Here is a 24,626-nt window from a genome sequence, read left to right on the forward strand (position 1 = left end):
GTGTGGAACCAGCTCTCCATCATTCTTAGGAAACCAAAGCACAGCCCCAGCCATCTCCCTGCGACCTTGAATGGGTCAGTGCTGTGGGGTCTGGAACGGGCCATAGGGTTCTTAACTCGAACCCTCCCAGTAGCGACTTCCGAGAGCCCCCTTCCGAGAGCCCCTCCCCCACCCGCAGACACAGGCGGGGTTCAGGGAAGAGCCTTCAAAACACCCGCCAAGAGGAGGCCATTCAAACCGTGGATGGATATCCAGGGAAGTAGAGCAAACCAGGCTTTGCACGTCTGTGCTGAAGTGGCGGGCTGAGCAGACGTGGATGCATTGGGCTCTTGCTCTGCCGGAGAGGGAGGTGGGATGCTCTCTTTGTGTTCTTGAAAACCTTTCCTTTGGGGACTCAGGATGCCCCTGTTGCCTCCTGGGTTTGACCCTGGCTGGAGTTGCTATCCTCGGGTCTCTAGGAACAAAGGAATAGAACTTTGATCTTGACTTCTCCCGTCCCTTCCGGGCCCTTCAGAGAAGGACAACGCTTTCTCCTCTCGCTGCTTTGTGTTGGTTACTTTTCTTCTGTTTTGGGGGTTGCACTCAGCAGTGTTAAGGTTCTATTTCTGGCTCAGTGCTCAGGAATGACCCCTGGTGGTGCTCCGGGAGACTGCAGGAAGTGCAGGGGATTGAACTGGGTTTGACTGCATGCAAGTACCTTACTTCCTGGCTATCTCTGTGGTCCCTGCTATTGTTTCAGAGGGGAAGGTCTCGAGGAGGGCTGCATGCCCCTTCTTCTCCCCTGGGGGTGATCAGGGCCAAGAGACAACCATAAAAAAGTCCAGCTTCTTCCCGAAGGGGCCTGGGAGGCTGCAGCCTTGATTAAATATCAACAGTGAGAGAGAACCCCATCTCCTAGATGGTGAGTGGGTACCTCATACCCTCAGTGACCCTGTGTGAAGACATTAAATAACATTAGATAACACAGATGACTTTTTTTTTTTTTAGCCTTTTGCTACCAGGAATCTTCAGTCCTGATGAATGTTCATGAAACACAACTTTAGGATTCATGAGGAATTGTCTTTTATTTATTTATTTTTTTGAGTAGGGTTGTTTATTTATTTATTTATTTATTTATTGCTTTTTGGGTCACACCCGGCGATGCACAGGAGTTACTCCTGGCTCATGCACTCAGGAATTACTCCTGGTGGTGCTTGGGGGACCATATGGGATGCTGGGATTCGAACCTAGGTTGACTGTGTGCAAGGCAAATTCCCTACCCGCTGTGCAAGGGCTGGAGCGATAACACAGCGGTAGGGCATTTGCCTTGCATGCAGCCAACTTGGCCGACCCGAGTTCGATTCCTCCGCCCCTCTCGGAGAGGCCGGCAAGCTACCGAGAGTATCTCGCCTGCATGAGAGTATCTCGCCTGCACGGCAGAGCCTGGCAAGCTCTCCGTGATGTATTCGATATGCCAAACACAGTAACAACAAAGTCTCCAATGGAGACGCGTTACTAGGCCCGCTCGAGCAATCGATGAACAACGGGAGGACCAGGACCGTGACCGTGAGGGTTGTTTGTTTGTTTGTTTGTTTGGGGGCCACATCAAACAGTTGTCAGGGATTATTTCTAGCGCTGTGCCCAGGGATCACTCCTAACAGTGCTCAAGGGGGCCATATGAACGGAACAGAGTTCAGCTGTGTGCAGGGCAAGTGCCTTCCTGCCTGCACTTTCTCTCCAGTCCTCTGCTCCCTTTTAAACTCCTGAGGACAGGCTTTGTTTCCATTTTCTCAGCAAAACTTAGTCACTGTGTGAGTCTTCAGAGGAGGGGGCAGAAGGAGAGTTTCAGACCTTGAATGTGGAGGGCCTTTGGCGGAAATGTTCAGGTGGAAACAACTTACAGATACAGAACCCTGTCTACTGAAGAGTGGGACTAAGTCAGCTTTAGTTCTGACCTTCACCACAGCAAATTCCCAAGAAGATTCCTAAGTTAGGGGCCGGAGCCATAGGATAGTGGGTAGGGTATTTGCCTTGTATGCAGCTGACCCAGGTTCGATTCCCAGCATCCCATATGGTCCCCCGAGCACCACCAAGAGTAATTCCTTAGTGCGGAGCCAAGAGTAACCCCTGAGCATTGCTGGGTGTGAACCAAAAAGCAAAAAAAAAAAAAAAAAAACCACAAAAAAACAGGGATTTCTAAACTTTAAGGATGATTATGTCCAATGATCAAGAACCCAATGAAGACGTTTCTTCTAGATGGGGAGATGTTTGGAAGGGTATTCACGAGCAGAGGTTACAGGATCAGTGGTCCCTTCACCTCAACCAGAGTCACACATCTCATGATCTCTGCCTTCTGGGGAGCCCCAAAGGAAAGCCTGGCATTTTACCTGTGTTGGGCCCCTTCATCTGGATTGCCACCCACAACATAGATTCTTTACCCTGGTTCTTCAGGGAACTGGAGTTCCATTAGGTCCAATAGCACTGCACTGTCCTCCCGTTGTTCATCGATTTGCTCGAGTGGGCCCAGTAACGTCTCCATTGTGAGACTTGTTGTTACTGTGTTTGGCATATCGAATACCTCACGGGGAGCTTGCCAGGCTCTGCCATGCGGGTGAGATACTCTCGGTAGCTTGCTGGGCTCTCTGAGAGGGGCAGAGGAATCAAACTCGGGTCGGCCTGGCCAGCGGCGTGCAAAGCAAACGCCCTACCCTCTGTGTTATCACTCCAGCCCAGTAGCGTGAGAAAAAAAGAGAAGGTCTGGCTTGCCACACCAGGCTTCTCAGCCTGCATTGCCCCTGCTCTTGTCCAAATGCAGCATTGCCTTCCTGAGGGACACTAAAAGGAAGCCCCTGGGGTAGCCCCTGGCTGTGAACAGATGTGAGCGCAATAGAGGAGATGTCCTGCCTTCTTTTGGTTTGAATCATGATGGTGCCCCCATGGTGGATGGGTACCACAGAGGATTATGAAAGATGAGAGACGTAATTCTATTTTCATCCTCCATTCCCAGGACCCCTCTTTGACTCTCTAAGCCTTGGCTTAGTAAGGATATCAATTATACCCCAAAGGTATTACTAGTAATATATTTACTTCCTAGGACTGTTAGTTTATGTGGTATGGAGACTGAAAGGGGAAAATCATGCAAATAGTTTGTAGGGCATTGGTTTGACCTTTCTTCTTTGCCACAGGGAGCTTAGGTTTATGGGGTTGCTCCCATCACAGTGCTCTCATTCCTCTGTGTTTATTTGTAACCTCTTTCTTTGTGCTCTGTTGACTTGTAAATATTGTTTTTCTCTTCTTCTTAAGCCATTTGCATAGTTAATTCAGAGCAATATCCTTTTAGTATGGACACAAGAAGAAACATTGACTTGTTAGGGTGGCTCTCCTGGGAACATCTCGCCACAGACTCAGACTACAGTGCTCATGTCAGATTAATCTTTCCTAACCCTTGCAGGGTCCAAATATAGTTATTACTTTTTGGATCATGGCAGAATTTGTCCGTGACCATAACTCTTAACTTATAGTTAAGCATTATGGCGCTTTGGCCAGGCCCATTTCGATGCCAGCTCATAGCGCATAGCTCACAGCTTTCCTTGGGTCCATCCAGTTCCTCATCGGGACCCTGCTTTTGGGGAGGTAGAAAGTAAGGGCAACTGAGGCTTAAGTCGAGAGAACAGATTCCAGGAGGGAAATATCATTCAGGGTCAGTTAACTCCCAAGTTACTAAAGCGTGGCATTAACTGTCTTCTTGTGTCCATAGAAAAAAGGAGACATTGTTCTGAATTAACTATGCAAAGGACTTAGGGAGAAGATAAAAACAATATTTTAAACAAATCAACAGAGCCCAAAGAAAGAGGTTACAAATAAACACAGAGGAATGGGAGCACTGTGATGGGAGCAACCCAATAAACCTAAGCTCCCTGCGGCAAGGACAAATCAATGTTGCTCCCAAGGACAAGCCAATATTATCCTACATCAGTTGTCAATTTTCTTAGTATAAACTAGCATGATTGAAAATGAGTTGTTGCTGGCTGGAGAAATAGGACGGGCGTTAAAACACTTGCCTAGCATGCAGCTGACCCTGCTTGGATCCCGTGCACCGTGTCTGATCCCCTGACCACCGCCAGGGATCACTCCTCTGATTACAGAGCCAGGAGTAGTCTCTGAGCACCGCACAACGTGGTTCTCCAAGAAACACAACAGGAAGATCAGGCGTTACGCCTTAGGAGTAGAATCAGGACATGCCTGAGCTCTGTAGAACTGCAGTGATTCAGGGTGTTCCTGGTTCCTGGCTAGGGTCCCTGCAAAGCGCGGCCTTGGGGTTCTTCTTTTTCAGTCATTACCATATTTAAGGGTAAAGTGGAGGAGGTGGAGCTCCCGGTGGAGAAGGTGGACATTATCATCAGCGAGTGGATGGGTTACTGTCTGTTCTATGAGTCAATGCTCAACACGGTCATCTTTGCCAGGGACAAGTGGCTGGTAAGTGTCCTGCATGCCGGCCCCCCATTGGTGTAGCAGCTGCCTTGCTGCCCTGCCCAGCTTCAGGTCTGGGACAAATAGGAGACCTGACAGAGGGCGGAGGGCGTCTAGATCACTGCTTCCAGAACATCTGCTTTCAACCAGATCCTGTTTCTGGGGACAGAATGATGGGCCTGGAAGCCAACAGGTCTCATGACCCGAGTAGGTATCATTTTGGTCGCCTACCTGGTGACTGACACGGGTTCTCAGGCAACAAAAGTCTATTCCGCTCAATAAGGACCCAGAATTTGCATGGCGGCCTTCCAGCCTTGACCTTGGTTTCTCCAGGCTAAAAGGGCATCCCGTCGTCCACTGATCAACCCCTCACCCCTTGGTCTTCCCTTTGCCCCACTCATGGGTGTTCTGCTGACTCTACCTGGGCCCTTCAGATTCCCTCTGATCCCCAGTGAAAAGGGAGCTAGTCCCAACCCTGGCCAACGGGACAGACTGCTGAGTGAAGTACTGGCAAGGGGTTGCCTGTCTGGTGACTCTATGTGCAGTTCAAAATGTGATGTCTTTGTCAGGTGAATAGATTACGAGACCCATTTCCCCACAATTCATCAACAGAAACCTGGAGGGCTTATGTTTCCAGACCGGGCCGCTTTGTACGTGGTCGCAATTGAAGACCGACAGTACAAGGACTTCAAAATCCACTGTAAGTTCCCCTTTCCGTGCTCTTTGGGGTTTTTCATTGCTTGTGTCGGGTGGGCCTAAGACGAGCACCGGGGATTGTGAACAGGCCTATGGAGAAGTGGCCTTTCTGGATTCTCCTCTCTCGCCCCAAGGGCAGGAGGACTCCTGAGAGGAAATAAGCAATTGGCTGGTGTAAGATAAATGTCCTAGGTCCAGAGAGGGAGGCAGCGGGAGTGACAAATGAAAGGAAGAAGCTGAAGGCAAGTTTCTGTGGAGAACGCCAGGCAGTGGGGGGGCTGGAAACCTGTGGATATCCACCAAGGGTTGAAAAATGCTGGGCCTCTTCTCAGGCCGGTCAATTCGAATGCTGCCTTCAAACTCCTCAAATGTGTCATGAATGTATTGATTCATTTTTTTTGGGGGAGTGAGGGTCATAGCCAGTGATGCACAGGGATTACTTCTGGCTCTGCACTCAGAAATCACTCCTGGCAGTGCTCAGGGGACCGTATGGGATGCTGGGAATTGAACCCGGGTTGGCTGCATGTAAGGCAAATGCCCTACCGGCTGTGCTATCGCTCCAGACCCAAATGTATTGAATCTTGTGTCACTGTCACTGTCACTGTCCTTTCGTTGTTCATCGATTTGCTCGAGCGGGCCCAGTAACATCTCCATCATGAGACTTGTTGCTACTGTGTTTGGCATATCGAATATATCACGGGTAGCTTGCCAGGCTCTGCCATGCGGGCGAGATACTCTCGGTAGCTTGCCGGGCTCTACGAGCGGGGCGGAGGAATCGAACTCGGATCGGTCATGTTGGCTACATGCAAGGCAAACGCCCTACCACTGTGCTATTGAATCTTGTGTGTATGAAGTAAATATGAGAGAGAAAGACTCTGTGTGTGTGAGAGAGAGAAAGAAAGAGAGAGATTGTGTGTGTGAGAGAGAGAGAGGAAGAGAGAAAGAGAGGAGAGAGAGAGAGAGAGAGAGAGAGAGAGAGAGATCCAATTCTCTGTAATGCTTTATTAGCTGAGATCTTGTTCTCTTAGGGACACCTCCTTGCCCCTCCACACACAATCTCTCTCTAGCACATTCTCTGGCCCTCAAAGAGCTGTTTCGTTCTACATCATTCCAAGGGCACCGTTTCTCAGTGGCACCAGCCAGACCCCCGTGAGATCATACCCAGCGCCTCCCTGTCAGGTCAGGAGCCCTGATGTTTCCTCAACCAGAATGAGATACCATGACATGGAGTCAAAGCACTGCCGTCAGACACGGGAGCAGCACCCATCAGGCCTCCAGTCCCAGGCAGGAACTCCCGGGAGAGCAGCCCCCAGACTCTCCTGACTGAGCTGCTCCCTGGAGACGTCCACCCCTCCCTGTCATGGTTGATGAGGCGGGGGCTCATTTCACGGATGAGTACCTCCCCCCCAACACAGACACACATGCACATGTACACTTCTAGGGATACAGCAAATAGCTTTTTAGGTGGGTTCTTGGGAATCCTTAGGTGAAATAAGCACATGAGCAATAACATGGGTGTTATTGTTTCATTTTGATTTTTTGGTTTGGGGGCCACACGTCGCTGTGCTTAGGGGCCACTCCTGAGGAAGCTCAGGGGACCGTACAGGGGGGTTGGGACCAAACCTAGGTTGGCCATGTGCAAGGCAAGCTCCTGCACCGTCTCTCCAGCCCCAGCTGATTTATTTTAGCGCTAACGCAGGTACCCTTGAGTCTAAGGATCCACATGGGTCCTGAGCCTCAGCACTGGGCACTCTTGATGCCCCACTGGCCTACTGCGGGGGCACCATGGTCTCTCATGCTGCCGGGGTCCGGGCCTTCCATCCATTTGGCTTCAGCACTTCCTGTCTTCTCCAGTCTCCCTCACAAGCACGAGGGCTGCTGCTGCTTTCTTACCCTCTGCTCCGGCATGGATGTGGGCCAAAGAGGAAGTGACCTGCCCTAGGCCCTCTTTTTTTTTTTTTTTTTTTTGCTTTTGAGTCACACCTGGTATTGCTCAGGGGTTACTCCTCCTGGCTCTGCATTCAGGAATCACTCCTGGCGGTGCTTGGGAGACCCTATGGGATGCTGGGAATTGAACCTGGGTCGGCCACGTGCAAAGCAAACACCCTCCCTGCTGTGCTATCGCTCCAGCCTCTCCTGGGTCCTTCTGATGTCTTACTATCCACACCTGGAGCTATTTTGGTGGGCTTGGAGGATTTCCTCCCCAGGAAGGCTTGGAATGACCGAGTGGATGAGTCATGTGCTCTGTCCCCAGTTCCTCCCACATGAGCATGGTGGTGCCACTACATTGGGTCCAGTTAATACACCCAGTCCATCAACCACCATAGAAAGGGTGGTACCTGCCACCTGGGTACAGGAAATGCACATGTGTGTATGTGTGTGTCCCTGTCCATGTCTGTGTATGTTCTTCTGTGTGTGCTTGTATGTGTATGTACATAGGATTCCTTTTGCTGTGTGTGTTTGTGTGTTGTTTGTGTATATGAGCATGTGTGTGTCCAGTTTATGTGTACTTGTATGTACGCATGCTTATTTGTGTGTGTGTGTGTCTGTGGTCATGCTTGTATGCGTGTCTATGTTTGTGCATGGCATGTATGTGTGTGCTTGTGTTTGCGTGTGTTTGTGTATGTGCCTTTTTCATGTGCACTTACGTGTGTGTACATGTATGCACACAGGTATACTTGTATGGTTGTGCATCTGCATGTATGTGTATGAGTGCCTCTGTGCACATTTATGTGTAGGCATATGTGTGTTTGTGTGTGTGTGCTTGTGTGTATGTGTTCACACCCTTCTGGAATGGTCACAGTGAAACCCACAGTTCAGAGTCAGGTTGAGGGAAGTCCTCCAGCAGACCCTGTCAGAGGCTCTGTTCCCTGGTGCTGCCCCCTTGCTGTGGATGCTGATCCTGGGCCAGCAGAGGGGGACTGGCCCCGCAGGTGGGGTGGTCCTGCTTGAAAGCCCACTAGCCCTGGGTTCAGGTGTCTGAATGGAGGAGTGAAGGCCTCATTCACCCCCACCTTTCTTTTGCTTTTTGGGTCACACTCAGTGATGCACAGGGGTTACTCCTGGCTCTGCACTCAGGAATTACTCCTATTGGTGCTCAGGGGACCATACGGGATGCTGGAGATTGAACCTGGGTCGGCCATGTGCAAGGCAAACACCCTTCCTGCTGGACTAATGCTCTGGCCTGGCCTCATCCCTTTGAGTCACAGTATGTGATCAGGTCACACCTATTTTTGGCTTTCAAGGACTAAGTGATACGGCAAGATAGCAGGTTTCCAGGCGAAGAACAAGAACCTTGTTTCTGTCCACGAAGGCTTGTGACAACATTGATGAGGGGGAAAAATCAGTTCCCACTTGGAATTTTCTGGGCGGGGCCTATGCCTTCTCCCTCTGTCCATACATGCTCTCTCCTACGCCTGCATTTCTCCCGTACCCCCACAGAACAGCTGGCAAGGATCCCAGTGTGTGGCAGTGACTCCCTTTGGCAGGAGTGTGGGTTAAGTGCTTGTGGAGATGGGATGTCCATCCAGGGTAGGAGGCTGGACCTTCCACCCTGGTCTGGAATAGGAGGGTTGGAAAAGAAATGAATGGAAGGGGCTGGAGAGATAGCACAGCGGGTAGGGCGTTTGCCTTGCACACAGCTGACCCGGGTTCGATTCCCAGCATCCCATAGGGTCCCCTGAGCACCGCCAGGAGTAACTCCTGAGTGCAGAGCCAGGAGTAACCCCTATGCATCGCCGGGTGTGACCCAAAAAAAGCAAAAATAAATAAATAAATAAAAGAAATGAATGGAAAACAAATCATTGTTTCCTTGTAAGAAGGTTTGAGGTCTTATTTAGAAGTCAGGTGATAATGCCCAGAAATCAACCCAAGAAACTTATTCTTGGTGGCATCTGTGAGCCCACAGCAAAACTGGATTTCCTCCGCCTTCTTCTACTTCTTCCCATCATGGTTTATGAGAACCCGTTGCCCGTGTGAAGGGAGGAATTTCTGACTGTCAGAGCGCATGACGGTTCTGGGGTCTCCGAGGCACTAGACTGGATTTGTCTCCGAAAGTGTTGCAAAGCCCCTTTTTGTTCTTGGCTCTGGCGAGTGGGCCTGTCTGCCAAGCCTCGGGCCTCCAGCGGTTCAGAATCTGGGGCAGATCTGTCCTCATGGTAGGCTGCAAAAACAATTCAGCAGTGAACATTGATCAAATGCATGTATAAATAGGACATATTTTGCCCTGGAGCGCATGCTAATGCTGCTTTTGTAGTTCTTGCTGTGTGACTCTATTGAGGGATGTCAGGAAACTGCAAGCCCGTTGGTGGTTCTCTCCTGCGCACTTAAATATTTATTGAGCACCGACCCCCGCATAAGCCTCTCTAGGGACCGTCCTCGGGCTTGTTTTAACTCCCTCCTGGCTTGTGTTTGGGAACTTCTGGTGGGTGCCACGGCCACTGCCACCCACTGAGGGACTCACCCAGAACAGGAGAGTATAAGGTCGAGTTTTAAGCTACTTGCTGCCATTTTTCTTCGCCTCTTGGAAAAGGAAACAAAACAGAACTGAAAATCGGCTCTGGTTTTCTTTTCGTGGAATTCTTGCTCTGGATGCTGTGAAAAAAAAAAAATCAAGCACACATTCGCGAAGTCTCTAAAATACTGTTAAGCTTTTCTATTTCCATGTATTTTTTTTTAATGGTGTTTCTGGTTTTAGTCAAGCAAGCAAACCCATTTAGAAATCTGCTTTAAATAAGCGAAAGAGTTCTAAATCAAAAGTAAAGCAGAAAGGTTGCCGGTTGCTAGGGAACCATTGTAAGCAAATTTCAGTTGGTTCGAGAATCAAAAGAGAAAAATTCTCAAGTGGGGAAGGAGCGTGAGAGGTGCCCAGCCCCTAGCAGAAAGTGAATTGTTTAGAAAAACAGCCTCCTCTGTGCCTCTTTCGGCTCTCCCCCTTCCCTCTTGGCTCTTGGCTTCCTTTTCTCCTTCCCTCCCTTCTCCTCGAGCACCATGGAAGCCCCAGAATGAGGGAAATGAAGGAATTCTCCAGTTGCTCACCAACTACTAAAGAACACATGAAAAGCGGCTGGAACGATTGCACAGCGGGGAGGGTGTTTGCCTTGCACAAGGCTGACCCGGGTTTGATTCCCAGCATCCCACAGGGTCCCCCCCGCCCCCCGTAGCACCGCCCGGAGTCATTCCTGACTGCACGAGCCAGGAGTAACCCCTGACCATCGCTGGGTGTGACTCCCCCAGCCAAAAAGGAACACATACAAAGAGCATCAGAGGGACAGGACGGGATAAGGCTCTTGTCTTGCATTCAGCTGACCACAGTTTGATCCCCAGCTGGACCCTGCATGGTCCCTCCCCCCCCCCCCACACACACACTGCCTGGACACAGAGCCATGTGCATCTTCCATGCATTGCTGGGGGTGACCCCCAAGCCCTCACCTCCTCTCCCCCAAACAAAGAACACAGAAAAAGAAGCAAATACCCAGCACTCACCTTACTTGTTTTGTGGAATGATTAAATACATAAACCCATGAAGGAATGAGCCCCAGAGGCATGGGCAGGGTTAGTGTTGAACCTTGAGAGAGAAGCCATCACTGGCAGTTATTCCTCCTATGGAGATGCAGAGAAATCCAGACTTGCCAAGACACTTAGTAGGCTTTTAGCATTCTCTCTTATTTCATCCCTGGTGTGTGAATTTCACACGATGCATGAATCGGACACCTGCTGAGAGCAGGAGGGATGGGGGCCAGCTTCCTGACCCATGGAAATATGGGCAGGTAGGTTTCATCTGGACCCGGGTTCTCAGGGCCAGAGAATGTATGGGCAGGGCCCCTGGGGAAGGGTGGGGGGTGGGGTTTTCCTTCTTCCCCACCGTCAACAGCCAGAGCACTCATCACTCGGGTTAACCTGCTTTAGACCAGGTTCTGACTTTGCTCCCCAGATCCTAGAACGTTTCACAACGGTTTGTCTTAAGCCGCATCGGGAACTGGTTCCATTCATTTTCGTGGAGAAACTCAAATAACTGGGGCCAGGCTGGGAAAGAAACTTACAACAGTCATCCAGGAAAAGTAAAATTTGTTCTCTGCTTGGTACTTCCTGTTCTTTTTTTTTTTTTCTCTCCAGCTGCTTGTGAGTTTTTTTTTTTACACCCTTAATTTTCCTATTCCCACTGTTTGATGGATCCAGAAATGTCTGACTTTGTATATATCCTGTTTGGAATTTTTATGGGATTCTTGGCTGTAGAAGGCGATGGTTTTTTTAGTTGAGAAAAATTTTGAACCATTGCATTTCTGCAATATGTTTTTTTTTGTGTGTGTGATTCTTCTGTTCTTCCTCTGATGAACTCAATGACAGATATAGACAGTTTTCTCTGATTTTGTCCCATGAACCTTGAAGGTTCCATTTTTTTCCTTTACTTTTGAGTTTGGATTTTTTTTTTATTGACCTGTTTTCAAGTTTATGGATGGTTTCTTCTGATATACCCATTTTTCCTGGAATGCTCACTGAAAAATGATTCTTTCTCTCTGATACTTTGATTTTTATTTCCAGCATTTCCATAGATAAATTTTAATTTTTTTTTCTTTTTGGGTCACACCCAGCAATGCTCAAGGGTTACTCCTGGCTCTGCACTCAGGAATCACCCCTGGCAGTGCTCAGGGGACCATATGGGATCCTGGGAGTTGAACCCGGGTTGGCCGCATGCAAGGCAAATGCCCTACCCGCTGTGCTATTGCTCCAGCCCCCCCTAGATTCATTTTCTTAAAAAAAATCATTTCCACTTCTCTGTTGAAGCTCCCCGTCTGTTCATACATACTTCCCACCTGTCCCAGCTGACTCTCTAACATATTTGTGATAGGTAATACTGTTGTAACCATGTTCCCTAAACTAAAATAATGAAAAATTCTTTGTAGGATAATCAACACCGGAGCTCCCTGAGTCTGATATTATTATTTTTTTTTGATGGTATATTGCTCTCCCAGCCAATTCCTTTGCCACGTGTCTTGCCGCTACCTGTCTGCCTTAGACATTGTCTACAAAAGACAAGTAAAGACAAATAATACTCATTTCCAGGAAAAAAAACCCTGCCTTTTCTTTCACCAGGTTTAAATGACATTAATTGTACCCATTTCAGTCCTTTTCCAATATTTGCTTCATTGCTGGAGCGATAGCACAGCGGTAGGGCGTTTGCCTTGCACGCAGCCAACGTGGCCGACCCGAGTTCGATTCCTCCGCCCCTCTCGGAGAGCCCGGCGAGCTACCGAGAGTATCTCACCCGCACGGCAGAGCCTGGCAAGCTAACCGTGACGTATTCGATATGCCAAACACAGTAACAACAAAGTCTCCAATGGAGACGTTACTGGGCCCGCTCGAGCAAATCAATGAACAACGGGAGGTCCTTTACCTTTACCTTTATCTTTTTCATAAACAAGGTATAAATTCTCAGCTGTTAATTTTAAATTTTCTGGGTCTTTGGCTGGGAGGGGGGTGTTGTTTGGCTGACACCTCGCAGTGCTCAGGACTTTACTCCTGGCTCTGAAATCGGGGACCACCCCTGACAGTGCTTGGGGAACCATACGTTGTGCCAGGGATCGAACTGGGCTTGATCATGTACAAAGCAAGTGCCTTAACCCTTAAACTGTCTTTCTAGCCCAGATGTTAATTTTTAAAATCCAGAAAATTGGCACAATACTTCCCAGGGGCCAGGGCTACTCATTCAACAGAAAAGAGAGAGTTGTGACAAAAAAAAATTAATATGTTTTGGGGCTGGAGCGATAGCACAGCGGGTAGGGCGTTTGCCTTGCACGCAGCCAACATGGCCAACACAGGTTCGATTCCCAGTATCCCATATGGTCCCCCGAGCACCACCAGGAGCGATTCCTGTGTGCATGAGCCAGGAGTAACCCCTGAGCATCGCCGGGTGTGACCCAAAAAGCAAAAACAAAAAAAATTAATATGTTTTATTTTTGTCTTTTATCACCCTTGCTCCATGGGGAATAACTGAGCTAGTAGAAATTAATGGTCAGCAGAAAGAGAAAAAAAAATATATCAAATGTCCTAGGATGATCTGTCACCCAAATAATTGATGGTTGGATCGTGGAACTGGAGAGATAACACATGAATTGGCATCTTGAAAAACAGTGACAAGATTTCAAAGCAACACAGGGGAATAAATATTTGGGTATATTTGGGAATAAATTTCAGTTACAAAATCAGAATAACCCTATATAACTACCATCACCATCTTCATTTAAAGTATTTCTTTTAAATGATTCATTGATTTCCTCCCCTGTCTACCTTTGTTGTGTCTGTCGCTGTAGTGATGACTGGGGGATTCAGTACATGCCTCATGGTGGTGCTCCCACATAGTCATTTGTGATGCTCCCACATAGCTGTGGTGCTCCCACATAGTTATCGGTAGTGCTCCCACATAACTGGTGCTCCCGCATAGTTAGCTGTGGTGCTCCCACCGTTATCGGTGATGCTCCCACATAACTATGGTGCTCCCTCATAGTTAGCTGTGGTGCTCCCATGTAGTTATTGGTGGTGCTCCCACATAACTATGAGGCTCCCACAGTTAGCTATGCTCCCACATAACTATGGTGGTGCTCCCACATAGTTAACTGTGCTGCTCCCACAGTTAGCTGCGCTCACGTATAGCTGTGGTGCTCCCATATAGTTATCCGTGGTGCTCCCATATAATCAGCCGTGATGCTCTCACATAACTGTGGTGCTCCCAGTTAGCGTCTGTGCTTCCAATGGCTCTGGTGCCCACACATAAAGTTAGCTCTGGCGCCCCCAGAGTTAGCTGTGCTCACACATCTGTGGCGTTCTCACATATGGGTGGTGCTCCCACATGGCTGCAGTCCTGACACATAGTTGTCGTGCTCCCACATCATTAGCTGTGGTGCTCCCGCATTGCTTTCTGGGGTGCCTGCTGGGTTGTCACGCACAAGGCTCCCGTGCTTTCACTGTGGCACTCCCTGTGGTCCTCACGCCTTTAGCTATGGTGCTTGCCCACGTGCTCATCCTGGCTGTGGTGCTCCCACATATTTCCTTTTCCTAGTTGTGAGCACCACCCCTGACACCAAATTAAGGGACTGGTCTTAGCCTTGAATGCTGAGGACCACAGACCGCAGAGATGTCGGGATCAAACAGGGCAGGAGACCCATCATGATGGCTCCTGGGGCATGTGGGGCCCCAGGGATTTGAACTCGGGACCACACGCTTGCCAGGCAGGCTCTTTAACCCAGTGTGCTGCTCCTCCAGACGCACCATCTCTATTTTTAGAAAGAAACAAGTTTTTAGGAGTTTTGATTCTGCCTAAGTTTACAGCAAATGACATTGTGTGTGTGTGTGTGTGTGTGTGTGTGTGTGTGGCAGGAGTTATTGTTCGTTTTTTGTTTGGGGACCACACTCAGCTGTAAGCTCTTGGCTCTGTGTTCAGGGATCACTCCTGGTGGGGCTGGAGATTGAACCTGCATTGGCAGTGTGCAAGACTTACCCACCGTACAATCTCTCTGGTTCAATAGCAAGTAATATTTCGAATTCCAAAGCAGACTAGAACCACCCATCACCTGCCTGGTTCTCCTGTATTTGCTCACGGTGAACATTAACTCCAGACAGGTCCAAGAGCAGGAAGGAACAGGAGACAGCTGCGGGGTTGTTTTTGTTGTTGTTGTTAATCACTGTCACTGTCATTCCATTGTTCATCAATTTGCTTGAGCGGGCCCAGTAATGTCTCCATTGGAGACTTTGTTGTTACTGTGTTTGGCCTATCGAATACGTCACGGGGACCTTGCCAGGCTTTGCCGTGCGGGCAAGATACTCTCAGTTGCTTGCCAGACTCTCCGAGAGGGGTGGAAGAATTGAACCTGGGTCGGCCGGGTCAGCTGCATGAAAGGCAAATGCCCTACCCGCTGTGCTATCGCTCCAGCCTATTGTTGTTAATAGAAAAATTTACTTAGAGAGATAATGAAGGGAGAGAAAGGGAGCAGTACTAGTTCTAGAGAGAACACAGGCTTCTCCAGAGCGCAACTAGGCAAGCCAAGAGACGGACAAACAAACGAAATATGTGTGCAAGGGAGAACAGGGACTGCTAGTTTGGGGAGGAAGGCCTTGATTGATTGATTGATTGATTGATTGATTATTTTAAATTACGGGGCCACATCAGCGATGCTCAGGGCTTAGTCCTGGCTCTGCGCTCAGAAATTACTCCTGGCATCTATGGGATGCCGGGGATCGATCTTAGGTTGACTACACACAAAGCAAGCGCCCTGTCTGCTATACTGTCTCCCTCTCTGGCCCCAGGAAGCCTTTTATTTTCAATTTATCTTAGTTTTAATGTGTCTGTGGGTTCCATGGCTCACATCAGGCGTGCAGTGTCCCAACACTATGCTCTTTCCACCACTGTTGTCCGGGTCTCTCACCACAGTCTGAAGGTCCCCCTTACACCCCCAACCCCAAGCCCACTCCCCTGGCTGACTCGGTCCCACAGGCTGACTCTCAGGCTCTACTGCTATTGGCCATTTGTCAGCCCCTCCCTGGGTCCTTTTATGCCCCACCCATGAGAGAGGTCATTCTGTGTGTCCCTCCCCCTTGACCTGATGTCACTCCATAGGATCCCGTCCAGTGCCCTCCACGGGGCAGTGTCCGTCATCCTCTCCTCCTTCGTCAGAGATGAGCCTAATTCCATCATGTGCATATAAACCACCGTGTCCCTATCCACTCGTCCGTTCTGGGCCCCTTGGCTTGTTTCCAGATCTTGGCTCTGGTGAATAGTGCTGCGATGAACACAGGAGCGCGAAATGTCTTTTCAAGCGTGGGTTCAAAAACGGGCAAGCAACGTTCTCTGCGTGTTCTAGAAGGGGAGACCATCTGAGAGCGGTTTCCCATGCTCAAAGGGTGGCCGGCGGGTCCTTCTCTGAAGCCTGGCTAGTTGCCAAACAGCTTGGGACTCGGCGGTGGCCTCGGGTGATGTCCTGGCATCTTGACCAGGAACTTGGATCTCTCGCCCTCTGGGAGATGTTGCCTTTCCAGCTTCTCCCCAGGGAAGGTCTCTGTGTCTGGGAAGGGGGTCGGAGTCAAGGGGGCACAGGTTGAAGCTTTCTCACACCCCTCTCCTCACCCCCCATCCCAGCACCTTTGGGAACAGAACTTCCCCAAGGCACCATTTGATGATTATTTAAAATGGGAAAAAAAAAAAAGTCATCCTGTGAGATTTTCTTTTTTTTTTTTCTTTTTCCTTGCTTTTTGGGTCACACCCAGAGATACACAGAGGTTGCTCCTGGCTCATTCACTCAGGAATTATTCCTGGCAGTGCTCGGGGGACCCTATGGGATGCTAGGAACCAAACTCGGGTCGGCTGTGTGCAAGGCAAATGCCCTACCCACTGTGCTATCGCTCCAGCCCCCTCTGTGAGATTTTCAAGAGATGCAAAGTCTCCCTTGCATTTCAGAATTCATCTGAAGGAGCAGAAGCGTCAGTCACAGGGCGTCTGTGGGCCTGAGAGCTGTAGAGAGCTCAGGGCCCCTTCTGCCATCCTGGTCCTTGTCACAACTGTGTCATTGCAGATGAGGGGGGTGGGGCCGTGCGTGTGACTGAGTCCCATTGGAGGGTTGGCGTGTGACATCGGGCCAGCCCAGGTTTGATACCACACAGCCCCCAGGCATTACTGGGTACATTCCTGGAAGCCCCTAGACACTGCTCGGTGAGGACCCGCTCCCTCCCTGTCCCTGCCGAGGTGTCCTGGGCCTCCCCAGAAACACAGTGCCAGTGCACCGTGACCTCCTTGGGTCGCTGCATTGAAACTCCAGGCCTAATTGGTTGAGAATCGCTGGTGGGGATCCCAGAACCTCCTGAGCAACTGCATGGGAGGCCTTGCCTCCCACAAATAAATAAATGGGGGTTTCGGCTTGGCTTGGGGTCAGCCCTGGGAGCAAGGGTGGCCTTCACTGCAGGTGACCCACACCTGTCCGTCCCTCCTTTTGCTTATTGACCACAGTGAACTCTGAATCTTCCTCTCTCTCAAAGCATCTTCTGCCCAGCGGCCCCCTTTCCCCCTCTGGGACTCGAGACGCCACGGGAATGATCTGGGTCCTGCTTGGGGACTGTTTCCGGCAGCAGGACCTGTGTCCCCTCCGCCCCGCCTCCCCCATACATACACCTGCCCCAGTCTGTTGTTTTGTATCTGAGAAACCTGAAATTCAGAAGCACTGGAGAGTGGGGGGGTGAGTGACCCAGGGCTGGCCAGCAGGTAGCAGTGCTGGGGTCCAGTTGCAGTGTCCGCTTTCAAACCTGCCTGTGTCTCTGCTGCAGGGAAGGGTCAGTGGGGGAGGGGGGGCGGGGAGAAGAGGGAGGGGGCATCCGCGTGGGGGAGGCTGACTTGAGAATAGGTAGAGTAAAGAGTGGGTCTCGGAACTCGACACGGCCTGCCAGCTCAGAGCGGACGAGGGAGCTGGGTCCAGCCAGGAGCCGGGACTCCTGCCCTGTCACCTGGGGGAGAGTCCTCAGTCCTTGAGGGCCAGTGGTCATCCTCTCCATAAAGCAGGAATGGGGGGAGGCGGAGAAAGAGCGAGAGAAAAAGAGAGAGAGGAGAGAGAGACAGAGAGAGACAGAGAGAGAATGTGTGTGCAGGGGTGAGGCATTTGCCCTGCATGCAGCCAGCCCCAGTTCGATGCCAGGCACTCCCTGTGGTAGCGCTGCCAGGAGTGACCTGCACCCTTGCATTGACTCCCTAGGCCCGGTTTGCTGAGAATCACCAGTGAGGGCCCTAGACTGGCCACAGAGCCAGGAAAGAGTCCTGAGCCCCGAGAGAAAGCTGAGTATGGCCAAAACACGATGGAAACAATGTAGAATTGGACCTGGATCTGTGGATTGCCAAACTCCCCATGTAGACACACGATTCTTCCGCCATGATACGGGGGGCTGTGGGAGAGGGAATCTGGGCGGCCCCTCTCGGGAACATTCTGTTACCCAGTTCTCTAGTATCCTGTCTCCAGTTCTTTGCGCTCTAGGATTCGATGTTGTAGTGTTCAGTGCTCACATACCCAGTGCTCTAGTGCCTGATCATCTAGTAACCGGTACTCTAATGCTCAGTGTACTTAGTACCCAATACTCAAGTACCCAGTGCTCTATAGTACCCAAGTATTTCGTGCTGTGGTGTCCAGTACTAGGTTCTCTGGTACTCAGCACTTCTCAAGTATCCAGTACTCTAGTACTCGGTACCCTAGTGCTACGTGCTCAGGTTCTGAGTGCTCCAGTACTCAGGAAGGTGGGTGGGGGCACCCACAGGTCCTGCTGCTGTCTCTGATGTCTCGCTCCGTTTGCACAGGGTGGGAGAATGTCTATGGCTTTGACATGACCTGCATCCGGGACGTCGCCATGAAGGAGCCGCTGGTGGACATTGTGGACCCAAAGCAGGTGGTGACCAACGCCTGCTTGATCAAGGTCTGCACAGCCCCGCAGAGGCAGGCGGGAACTCGGGGCACCCAGCTGAAGTGAGGGCCTGGAGCCAGGATGGCATCACCTCCGACGGGGCCGGGCTGGGGAGGTCACTTTGGCCTTGGGGATCTCTGGCACCCCACGATGGGCAGACAAAATCACACGGGTGCACTCCTGGAGCAGAGCCATTGTGGCACCGATGAGGGGAGCTGGGGAAGGCCAAAGGCTTGGGTGGGGTGCAGGGGGAAGGGGGCTGTGCTCAGCTATGGGGAGGCCAGGGCTGCCTTCCTTCTGGGGTGGGGGCTTCAGAGAAAAGCAGTCCCCTGCCTCTGAGGGCGCCGTGATGGTCACTACATCCTGCCGAGAGTGCAATGGCCATGGCCCTCCTTCCCAGGCTTAGCTGTTTGGGAGCAGCGCCGAGTTCCTTCCTTCCAGAACTTTCTCCCATGTGTGGTGAATTATGGTGGCCGGCTACAAGGACACCCAGAACCTTAGTGCAATTCTTGCTGTGATAAGGTTGAGAGCCAGGAGACCAGAATTGCGTCAGAAGCCAGTCCCTGGAGCTGGCTGAGTCTCCATCTGTTCAAGCTTTTGCCTTGATGTTGCGGAAAAGAATTTCCAAGGTGCCAGGCAGGGGGCTCAAAGCGCCAGAGCCCGGCCTGGTTTGAGTTTCAGTATGACATGGTCCCCTGAGCATCGCCAGGAGTGACCCCACGGCACAGAGCCAGGAGTAGCCTCTGAGCACTGCTGGAGGGGCCCCAAAACATACACAAAAAAAAGTTTGGAGAAGACAGTGGAACAAGGAGTTTTATTTAGAAATAGGAAAGAGGAGACAAGAGGAAGAACAACATAAAGAGAAAGAAAAGAATTAAGAACACCATGACAGGGCTTTGCAGGTTCCAGGACAGAATGTGCAGAGCTGTTTCGGAAGCTGATTTTAAAGTAGTTTTTTTTCTTCTTCTTCCAAGCTATATTGCCTTGGCCTGAGGGTTGTTGCTAAGGAACTGTCCAGGAGAAGGACTTGAGTGGACAGGGTCTGGCGTTTGTCCTGAACTGGGTGCAGGAAATTTGTGGGGGGGGGGGGGGGTGAACGGAGAGAATACTCCCTGGCAGTTTTCAGACTCTGTGCTCAGGAATCGGTCCTGATGGGGCTCAGAGGACCATATGGGATGGTGGGCATTGAACCCAGCTGAATGCAAGGCAAGTGGGCAAGTACCCTGTCTGCTGTACTATTGCGCTAGCTCTCGCAGATGTTTTCCTTCCAAATATATGTTGCCCTTCCAAACATTTCTTGATTTTTCAGGCCCATTTTTGCCTCTCGAAACATTTCTGATTTTGTTTTGTGTTAGGGTTCTCAGTCATTCCACACACGTGTTGATTTTTTTTAGCTCCTGAAGTACCATCAGGAAGCCTCTTCCTGGATGTCCACCTCTCTTGAATCAAATGTTTCAACACCCCACATTGTAGTGACCATCCAAGTGCCTCTTCGTCTGCCTCCCTGGGCCTCCTCCTACAGAGAATCATTGTTTGCATCCAATATTTCCAACCATTTGATAAATGCCTTTCTTAAGTATGTCAAATTAACACAAAACTGCTGATATTTGAGTTTTTTTTTAATTTTAGAAAGACAGGAGTTTCATAGGGTTCAGGTTATTCTTTTTTATATTTATTTATTTATTTTTGCTTTTTGGGTCACACCCGGCGATGCACAAGGGTTACTCCTGGCTCATGTACTCAGGAATTACTCCTGACGGTGCTCGGGGGACCCTATGGGATGCTGGGATCCTGGGTTGACTGCGTGAAACATCCTACCCACTGTGCTATTGCTCCAGCCCCTCAGGCTAATTTTTTAAGTTAATAAAAACATCCTGGGAGCAAGAGTACAGAGGGGTAGGGCTTTTGCCTTGCATGCAGTTGACCTGCATTCTACCCCTGGCACCCCAAATGGCCCAAGTCCCTCCAAGGTTCCCGGTGGAGAGGTTCCAGGGCTCTCTCAGGAAGGGGTGTGGGCCAGCGCCCACTCTGTCCAGGCCCTGGCAGCTGCCCCCATGTGCCAAAACTGTGGCCATGCCTCTGGCAGGACTCCAACATCTCAGGACTGAGGGCCCGGAGCACCGCCAAGAATGATCCCCTGAGCGCAGAGCCAGGGGTAAGCCCTGAGCACTGCAAGGCGTGACCCCCCCCCCCAAAGATAACAAAACAAAAGCAATCTGGGTTCATTCTGTAAGTATCCATCAGTCTGTCTGTGCTGCTCAGGTTGAAACCCACGTCCCTCTCTGCCTGTACGGAGTCAAGGACAAAGGTCCGAATCAGGGGGTGGGAATGGGGGTTCTGAGGGGTTGGCACAAATGGCTCTATGCTGGGGTGCCACAGAGGGGACCCTGGCTTCCCTGCGATGCCCCAACCTACTCTTTAGAATCACTGTGGCCTCATAGGTCCAGCAAAAGCCGCAGAGACAGGGGCTGGGGCAATAGCACAGCGGGTAGGGCGTTTGCCTTGCACACAGCTGACCCGGGTTCGATTCCCAGCATCCCATAGGGTCCCCCAAGCACCGCCAGGAGTAATTCCTGAGTGCAGAGCCAGGAGTAATCCCTGAACATCGCCGGGTGTGACCCAAAAAGAAAAAAAAAAGCCGCAGAGGCCATCCCATCTGGGTCCAAGTGCCACCTCTTGCCAGAGAAGATCAGCTTGGATGCATCCTGAACTCTTGTTCTCTGCTGCTGCAGCTTTTATGTTTATGAGTTTGCCTTTCCCGGGGCAGAAATCCCAGTCAGTGGGGAGCTGTCTGGATCCAGGGTCCCCTTGATCCCTTTAGGAAGCGCTGGCCGTTGGAGCGTGTGACCTCAGGCCGGCCGGGCGAGCCTCAGAAGCCGTGAAGCTGTTTCCCAAGCCCCTTCGCTGCTTCCAAATGAGTCTACATGGGGTCGTTGACTGTGGCAAACAGATGTGTCTGTGTTGTTGTCTATTCTTCGCTACTCTACCCCCAAAGCCTCTCCCCGGGCACGCCTCAGACCAGCCCCGGCTGGGTGCCTCCCCCAGCAAGCTCTCTCGTGCAGGGAGACCTATGGTGCAGGCAGAACAGACCACAAGAGGGGGTGCAGCGGGAGGAACTGGACGGTGCAGTGTCAGCTACCCAGGGTGTGGACAGGCTCCAGCTGGGGACAGAATTCCTGCCAGGACTGGAGCATTAGCACAGCCGGTAGGGCATTTGCCTTGCATGTGGCCGACCCGGGTTCGATTCCCAGCATCCCATTGGGTCCCCTGAGCACTGCCAGAAGTGATTCCTGAGTGTAGAGCCAGGAGTAACCTCTGAGCATCACAAAAAAGGGGGAAAATGATTTTTAGGGGGCTGGAGCGATAGCACAGCAGGTAGGGCATTTGCCTTGCACGTGGCCGACCCGGGTTCGATTCCCAGCATCCCATAGGGTCCCCTGAGCACCACCAGGAGTGAGTCCTGAGTGCAGAGCCAGGAGGATCCCCTGTGCATCGCCGGGTGTGACCCAAAAAGGAAAAAAGCAAAAAAAAAAAAAAAAGAATTCCTGCCAGCTATGAATGTGGTAGGGAGGGGTGGCTGGTTTTCCAGGCCTGACCTGTTTTGGCCCTGGCACCTGATGTCACCTGCTAGCCTGCCTCTCCCCCACCCACCCCAGGCTGCACCCCAGACCCCTTCCTTCCTCTGTCCCCTCCCAGCCAGGAAACGCAAGCGTCTCTCCCTTGACTAATGGTGACCACGGCCAGCCCAGAGCTTTCAAACCCAACCCAGGAGCAGCCGGGGGTGAGCGGGGAGTGTCGTGCTTGCAAGTCTGCCCTCCCCCACTCCAGCCGGGAACGCGGTGACCTTTCTCTCTCTCTGTCCCCGGGAACCAGGCAGCTGGGCTGCTTTCCCTACCAGCCGGGGAACCGCAGGCTGCGCTCGCCCTAATGTGCTCAGCGACCGCATTGCTGCCGTCGTGCTGAGCCTGTTGGGAAAACACTTGCCCTTCTTCACACCCTTAATTGCTATTTTCATTGCGATTAACGTGGAGTGTGACACTTTATTATAATTAAGACTCTATTTGGACCAGACTCCTGCTCTGACACTGCCGTCAGTGACATTACCTAGCAGTGGTGGGGGTGGGGGGGTGTTTGTTGTCTTCCTAGGAGGACCTGATCCCACAAGACCCCCCTCGACTTCTCGGGGGTCGCCTGAGGCCATGCCTGGACTCCCTGGGGGTCGCTACTGCAGAAAGGACCCTCCAGGGAAGGAGCCTGGGCTCTGGGGAATCGGGGTCATCGGACCTGCCCCTCTAGAGAGTCGGGGGCCATAGTGGGGGGCAGCCCTGAGCCCAGAGGGGTCAGTGTTGATGTAGCTTGGCCATGGCCGTGCCCAACTCCGGTCCCCAATGACCCATTGTCACCCTTTCAATTTTTGGTGGCTACACCAGCAAATAGGGCATTTGCCTTGCATGCAGCTGATCCGGGTTTGATTCTTCCATCCCTCTAAGAGAACCCAGCAAGCTACCAAGAATATCCCGCCCACATGGAGAGCCTGGCAAGCTCCCCGTGGCGTATTCAATATTCCAAAAACAGTAACAACAAGTCTCATAATGGAGACGTTACTGGTGCCCGCTCGAGCAAATCGATAAACAAGGGGACAGTGCTACACCCAGTGCGACAGTGCTACACCCAGTATTGTTTAAGGGCCACACATGGCTCGGAACTGAGAAATCACCCCTGGTGGTGCTCAGGGGAACAGATATAGTGCCAGAGTTCAAATCTTTGTCACATCTCAGCAGCTCTATTCCTTTTTTTTGTCTTTTTGGGTTACACCTGGCCATGCACAGGGCTTACTCCTGGCTCTGCACTCAGGAATGACTCCTGGCGGTGCTCGGGGGACCCTGTGGGATGCTGGGAATCGAACCCGGGTCGGCCGTGTGCAAGGCAAATGCCTTCCTGCTGTCCTATTGCTCCAGCCCCTAAGAGCCCTGTTCCACGTGCAGTTTTGTCTCCCATATTCCCCCCTCTCAGTTCTCGGGAGCACCCCGGGCACTGTCCTCAGCCTGCAGGTGACCACCCGGCTCTTCCAAAATCTCTAGGACCGAGTAGCCTCCTTCCCACGCTCCTCTGAGGGGCACATTTCCCCAAAAGCCATTCAGACGCCTCTGGGTTCTAGGAAGGGCAGCCCAGTGGGGTCCGGCCCCCTACGCCCTGCTCCCTGCCCAGGTCCTCCCAGGACACTGCCCTTTCCCGTGATGCCCGTGCCCTACACCGCCTGCCACTCCCCCAGGGAAACCCAAGGGCACAGATGGGCATCAACCCCCTTGGCCTTTGCCACCCGCCAGACTATGCTCCCACGTGGGAACATATTTGCCCCGGGTTGTGGTGATGATTTGTTTTGCTTTGCTTGGGGTGATACTCAGGGCTTGCTCCTGGCTCTATATTCTGGGGTCACTCCTGATGGTACTCGGAGGACCAGATGGGAGGGACAGGGGCCAACCAACCCTAGGAGCTAGGCGGCTTGCCCACTGTACAATCTCTCCGGTTCCATATTTCCCCCCTTTCTTTTCTTCCTGTAAAGAAGAAACAAACCGCTCAAGCATGTTCGAAAGTGCCGCCCCCAGTGCAGTTCCAGGCTCTGTTCCTTGTCGTCCTGACACGTGGGGTCCAGGGAGCCGGCAAGAGAGCCGGCCGTGGCAGTCCGCCCAGCCTCACGCGCATCGCCCCAGACAGAGCAGGAGGGCAGCCTCTAGAGGGAGGATGAGTATGAGGAGCTGTATGAAAAGACAAGACAGACAGAGACCACCAAGGGCCCTGGAGCTTCTGCAAGGGAGAAGACACCGTTTATCACAATCAGGCTTAAGCTCCTATCCCTTACGAGAGAAGGGAGACGAGGACTGAACGCCTTTCGGGGGGAGATTCCCTCCCAGGCCCACAACAGTCCGACAGGCTGTTCTGGTTCCTCACTCTCCCCGGCTGGCTGGCAATTAGCTTGCCCAGTGGCCCCTGACGTATTGCATTTGATATAGTGCCTGGATGTTGAGTCCAGCACGTTTGAGGAGGGAGGGAGGAGT

The 24,626-nt window shown here is 51.5% G+C and overlaps 1 protein-coding gene across 2 annotated transcripts in view; it reads left to right on the forward strand.

Moving 5' to 3' along the window:
* The window catches only part of PRMT8 (protein arginine methyltransferase 8), a 121,972-nt gene that overhangs the window by 82,157 nt on the left and 15,189 nt on the right, over nt 1-24,626 (forward strand). For both annotated transcript variants that reach the window (XM_056117852.1, XM_056117853.1), the window contains exons 5-7: nt 4,313-4,455; nt 5,062-5,149; nt 18,467-18,582. In XM_056117852.1, the coding sequence (XP_055973827.1) occupies nt 4,313-4,455; nt 5,062-5,149; nt 18,467-18,582 (347 nt within the window). The remainder of the gene's footprint in view (nt 1-4,312; nt 4,456-5,061; nt 5,150-18,466; nt 18,583-24,626) is intronic.

This window comes from Sorex fumeus, unplaced genomic scaffold (assembly GCF_029834395.1).
Source record: "Sorex fumeus unplaced genomic scaffold, SorFum_2.1 ptg000036l, whole genome shotgun sequence".
NCBI classification, from domain to species: Eukaryota; Metazoa; Chordata; class Mammalia; order Eulipotyphla; family Soricidae; genus Sorex; species Sorex fumeus.